The sequence below is a fragment of the Eurypyga helias genome, unplaced genomic scaffold, assembly GCF_000690775.1.
Source record: "Eurypyga helias isolate BGI_N326 unplaced genomic scaffold, ASM69077v1 scaffold625, whole genome shotgun sequence".
In the NCBI taxonomy this organism is placed as follows: domain Eukaryota; kingdom Metazoa; phylum Chordata; class Aves; order Eurypygiformes; family Eurypygidae; genus Eurypyga; species Eurypyga helias.
In genome coordinates, this window is record NW_010251842.1 from 20,066 (window position 1) to 26,222 (window position 6,157).

Below are 6,157 nucleotides of genomic sequence, written 5' to 3' on the forward strand. Positions count from 1 at the left end.
CCCCCGCCACCCCCGTCGCCCCCCCCGCAGCAGCCTCCGTTGTTGTTCATGGTGTAGCAGCAGGTCTGCATGGGCATGCAGCAGGTGGTGGGGCAGCAGTACTGCATGGGGGAGCAGCACATCGGCGTCTTGGAGCACCCCTTCCTGGTGGTGTAGCAGCACACAGAGTAGTTATTTCCACCGCAGCATCCACAACCTCCGTTGGGCATGTTGTTGGTAGTAGTGTAGGCAAAGCTGGAAGGAACAGAAACAGTCTTTTTTTTCTCTGCCTGAATTTCACAGCTGTTTATGCAGCGTAAAGCATACTTATCCCAAAGTCCATCCCAAACTGGCTGGGAAAATCCCTACTGTCCTGAATCCCATGGCAGCCTGTCACTGAGATCTGCACATTTTTACATTGGCACCGGTGCATTTGGCATGTTTTCCAGCACGGGTTCCATCAGAAAGAACCCACCCAGGTGGATCCCAAAACCAGGCTCTTAAAACTGGTCCCAAACCAGACAGTGCAGGAAATCATGGATGGCTTCGTGCAAAAGCACACCGAAGTATGGTGGAATGCAAATGGAAAGGCAAGTAGTAAGCTCTGACTTACCCTGTTGACCAGTGAGGACAAGTGAGGAGAAGTCAAGGTGAGCGAATGAAGACCACTGTGCTGGGGAGCCTTTTATATGCTTCAAAGCCACCCCCCTGGAAATGAGGCATCCACTGGCAATTCTGACTTCACTGTGTATATGCCTCTCACGTGCTTTCCGGTATTTAATCTTTACCTCCTTCTGTTTGCTCACCACCTCAATTCTTCACCATAATTAGTTGTACATATAAACAACAGCTGCAAATTTTCTAATGAATTTGCATTAATGGGAGCCGGAGGTAGCTGTAAGGTATTCCTATCCACTTCCCAAGGAATGACCTTGAAACACAGGGACACTTAACAATGTGCCAGAGGGAGAAGCGTGCTGAAACAGTGGGAGAACCATGCCTGGAACTTAGAAATGTCACTTCTCATGTGCCCCTCTGCTTTTTTCTGGGATTTTGGGGGACCAGTGGAAACTATTGGTCAATTTGAATCCTTTATTCCTGCCTCGAGAGGTGGCTGTGTGGTCAAAATTAAGACTGAAGAGTCCTTTCTCAGTCTTGTTCTTGGGTCTTCCCCCATGGTGCTTGGTCATCACACCCCCTGCTTTTTATTTCTGTTAAACTATTACATTTTTTAAATTTTCATCCATGGAAGGGATGTATTAAGTCTAAATTAAGCAGCTTTCAAAGTAGTAGTAGGCACACGTTAGCTTTTTTCAGTGTTTTTTCCTTATACCCCTTTTTCTGAGATTATTTCTAAGGTCTGTGAGACTGAGACATACTGTATTTGATGGTATTTGTGATGATCATATTTGAGTGTTTCACACTAACAATTCGATTCTGTGTCACTGTAGACAAGCACGATGTTCAGGACTGGAAATCCAATCCTGAATGCATTTCTCCATGCCTTTTCCCTGTACCTCGGGAGCCCAGCTGGTGTCTTGGAGATGCTGTGAGTTCAGACACCCAACAGGACTTTTCCAGCAATTGCTTATATTATTTTTGTGTGCAGTGTGCTAAGGCCAAGGCTGCTTTGCATGCAAAGCTTGACTGAACAGTCAGGAAGGAATGGATAAGATGGTTGGAGTCAAGGCAGATATTATGAAACAGGCTTGAGGATGGGGGAAGGAATTGTGGCCACATGCAGAGTCAGGATTGCTCCATGTGAGAATCATAGAATGGTTAGGGTTGAAGAAGGTGTCAATGGAGTTTTCATTTGATGGGAGAGGACACCAGTATAAGATGAGAGTCCCTAGATGCTGAGGCAGCATCTGTTAATGGCAAATAAAGGCTGCCGTCATGCTCAGCAGACTCTGAATGTGAGCCTGGAGTGATGGCAGGTGATGTCCGGTGGCTGGGACACGTAATTTCTTCCCAAGATGTGAACATGACCTCCTATGACGTTGGGTGTCTCTTCTGGAATTGTCCCTTGGGGAGCATTGTTTTGGTCACTCAGTAATAGCCAGATACCTGCTTGAAGGAAGTAATGCCCTCTTTGTGTAAACCCTCAAACATGTCGTCCACTAAGTCATTCATCACCTTTCTATCAGGATTTATTGTCGCCATATTGGCCAAGATGATCCCTGTGTTAGAATCATTGGATGGTTTGGGTCAGAAGAGACCTTTAAAGCCTATCCAGTCCACCCCCCTGCCATAAGCAGGGACATCTTGCACTGGATTAAGCTGCTCAGAGCCCCATCCAACCTGACCTTGGATGTTTCCAGGGATGGGGCACTGACCACCTCTCTGGGCAACCTGGGCCAGCGTCCCACCACCCTCCATGTACAACATTTCTTCCTTCTAGATGGTCTGCATCTCCCCTCTTTTAGTTTAAAGTCATTATCCCCTGTTCTATTCCTACAGGCCCAATTAAAAAGTCTCTCCTCATCTTTCTTATAGTCCTTCTTTAAGTATTGAAAGGCAGCAGTAAGGTCTCCCTGGAGCCTTCTGGAGGATGAACAACCCCAACTCTCTCAGCCTGTCCTCACAGGAGAGGTGTTACATCCCTCTGATCATTTTTGTGGCCCTCCTCTGGACGCACTCCAAGAAGTCCATGTCTTTCTTAGAAGTGGATGTGAACCCTGCAAGGCAGTTACTAATCAGGGTCTTATGCAGATATTGAGAAGCTACTGGCATTTAATGCACAGGTGGGTCAGAAATGACACCTACACTAAATCCCTCTTACATGCCATGCCATGTCTTTGAAAACTTCCGTAGTAGTTACATGAATTCGAGAGTTGCAGTACCTTTGTGAACAGGGAGGAATCTGTCATGGCAACTTTTCCTGCATATTATGGAAGGTTATACATAAAATTTCTTTAAGAGAATGCGCTTCTGATATTGTAGGGTATGGTATGGTATAGGTTATACTTCTGCCAGTGTATTGTATCTGATTTACCTATTAATAAAAAACCTCCTAAAGACCTGAGTAATGTTTTCAGAAGAGTCTAATGTGGTAGAAGAGATTATTCTAATGTAGACGTGTGTGCTCTGAAGATTTGGTTGAGGGAAGCAATCAAGACAGCGCTCAAGGCATTTTTCTGAGACATGCAATTCAGACCTGAGTCCTGAATTTTAATAGTAAAGGAAGTTCCAGCCAGGTAGAAAAGGTATTGTTGACTCATGCGTGTGCTATTTTAGGAATGAAGTTTTTAAGTTGCATGCTAACACCTGGGTTTCATTCCACGGCTTGTAATCCAGGAACACCGCATATGAAAAACCCTGATCACATAAAAATAATTCATCAATTTAAGGTGTTTTCAGAAATTCTGTTTTGAAGAAAGTAGTGGAAGAAGGTGGAGCCTGCTATTCAGTGAGTAGTAAATTCCTCTCAGTACCTATTGAAATACCTATTCCAGTGTGAGGGATGGGTTCTTATACATCTTACGGAGAGGTGTGTTTTCAGATGGTGGAATTATGCACGCTTTATTCAGTCTGTCTCCTCTGAGTTTTATTTACCTTAACTGTTTAGTTTTATAGTAAAAATTGAGCTAACTGAGGCAGATGATCAGTAGGTCCAAGAAGGGCTCATACTGCTCTGCTTGGTGTCTTTAGAAGTGACCTAATTTATGCCAATGGGAAGCATGGCTGGGCAGCTCTTTGTTACCCAAATTTTCTGTTGTGCCATGGGAGAATGTTTGTAGCCATCAGGAGCCTGGCTGAAGGCATAGAAAGAGGCACCAGAATGAGGACGTATTGTAGGCAAAGCAAAGTAAGAACAACCAGAAGACAAGATGTTTTGCATTTTACTTCATGCTAAGTTTTATTGTCTAGAAGCCAAGAGAGAAAATGAAGAATGATCATATGAAGCACGAAGGTGTCTCAAGTCCCATACACCAAGAAGAGAATGAACAGCCACACTAACATCTAATAGCTCTTTGCCTTATGCAATAGGTGATATATTCAAGTGCACTGCAGATGTTCAATAAATAAAGGACAGAAAGAAGAAGCAGCTTAAGTATGAAAATAAGAAGAAAATCACTAAGCATTTACTACATTATCATGTGAACCAGAAGCGAATGAGCAGGTTTTCATCTCCTTGCACCTGTTGTGTTGCACGCCAGAGATGGAAGCCGTCAGAGCTGCTTTTGCTACCTGGAGTTTGCTCAGCAAGACTTCTTGATTGCGGCGCAGCACTGCTGGATGGGTATGCAATACTTCCTCAGGGGAGAGCAGTATTGCACGGGGCTGCAACACACCACCACAGGCTTCTTCTTCACCACGCAGGAGCAGCAAGACAGACTTCCAGAGCAGCAGCAGGGGCGGCAGCCACAGCAGCAGCAGGGCTGCAGGCATTGCTGGCCAGAGCAGCAGCAGGACTTCTGGCACACCTTGGTACAGCAGACGGACTTCTGGCAAGGGTCACAGCAGGACTGGCATGGGTCACAGCAGGACTGGCATGGGTCACAGCAGGGCTTCTGGCATGGGTCACAGCAGGTCTGGCATGGGTCGTCACAGCAGGTCTGGCATGGGTCACAGCAGGGCTTCTGGCATGGGTCACAGCAGGACTGCTGGCACGGGTCACAGCAGGTCTGGCATGGATCACAGCAGGGCTTCTGGCATGGGTCACAGCAGGACTGCTGGCATGGGTCACAGCAGGTCTGGCATGGATCACAGCAGGGCTTCTGGCATGGGTCACAGCAGGACTGCTGGCATGGGTCACAGCAGGTCTGGCATGGATCACAGCAGGGCTTCTGGCATGGGTCACAGCAGGACTGCTGGCATGGGTCACAGCAGGTCTGACATGGGTCACAGCAGGTCTTCTGGCATGGGTCACAGCAGGACTGCTGGCACGGATCACAGCAGGACTGCTGGCATGGGTACCAGCAGGACTTCTGGCATATCACAGCAGACGGTCTTCTGGCACGGATCACAGCAGACGGTCTTCTGGCACGGATCACAGCAGACGGTCTTCTGGCACGGATCACAGCAGACGGTCTTCTGGCACGGATCACAGCAGACGGTCTTCTGGCACGGATCACAGCAGACGGTCTTCTGGCACGGCTGGCTGCAGCACACCGTTTTGCTCTTCACGATGGAGCAGCATCCAGTAGAGCAACATCCAGTAGAGCACATGTTGTTTGTAGTGTAGTCAAAGCTGGAAGGAGCGAGGAGGACCTGAAACACAGCGTACTTTCAGATACAACCCATCTTTCCAAGTGCATAGATGTGTGTTGCTGTCTAGGTCCATGGGTGACAGCCGTGTCACTCGCGGCTTCCTATTTCTGTCTTGAGTTGCAAAAAACCGATCCATCCAGAAATAAGCCACCTGTCACTATCCCAGAGATATTTGGGCACCTTTTGAACTATCCTGGGAACTAACTTGCCTGTGCTTATCCATGAAGATCACTCCCTGAATTTCCATCCCAAGAAATTTGTTTTCCACTGTGCTTTCTCTACCACCTTTTGCAATAAGCAATAGACCAACAGACTAGGAATATCTGGATTTCAGAGAGAAGTGTAGGTCACAGAATCATAGAATAGTTTCGGTTGGAAGGGATCTTTAAAGGTCACCTAGTCCAACGCCCTACAACAAGCAGATACAAAATCACATTTCAAGCCATTGCTTGACCAAAACCAAAGGAGACCCATTGCTCTCAAGAAACACTGCTAACTGCCACTTACCGTGCCAACTGAGTGGTGCAGTTGAGTGAGGAGCAAAGGGACGGGGAGACCTTTTATTTAGCTCAAAATTGTCCTGACGGAAATGAGGTACCCCACAGCAATTTGTGATTTACACACTAAGCCTATACTTATTTGTTGAATGTGCCTTCATCTATTTAGTCTTTGCCTCATTGTTTTTGACCAACCCCTCTATTTTGTGTTATTATCAATTTGTTCTGTAAATTTTTTACAATTTTTTAATGTCAAGTTAATTCTTGTGTGATTCTTGTGAACTGCTTAAAAGGTATGTTTCTGCTCATTTTGCATATTGTAACGCTGTTGCACTGAGATGCTAGGCACCTTGTTCAGAGCTAGTGAGTGCTCAATTAACATAAAAATCATAATTAAGATTGAGGAGCAGTGGATTCCAGAGGCATGTAGAGGCATTCTGGACGTCAGACATTCAGTCCTCAATATG

General features: G+C 46.3%; 1 protein-coding gene across 1 annotated transcript in view; it reads right to left on the bottom strand.

Annotated features, from left to right (window-relative positions):
- Positions 1-5,173, bottom strand: part of LOC104510003 (keratin-associated protein 10-4-like) — a gene marked incomplete at its 5' end in the record, with an annotated part of 12,650 nt that extends 7,477 nt beyond the window's left edge. The window contains one exon of the mRNA XM_010152132.1: positions 4,900-5,173. Within this exon, the coding sequence (XP_010150434.1) occupies positions 4,900-5,173 (274 nt within the window). The remainder of the gene's footprint in view (positions 1-4,899) is intronic.
- Positions 5,174-6,157: the final 984 nt, after the last annotated feature.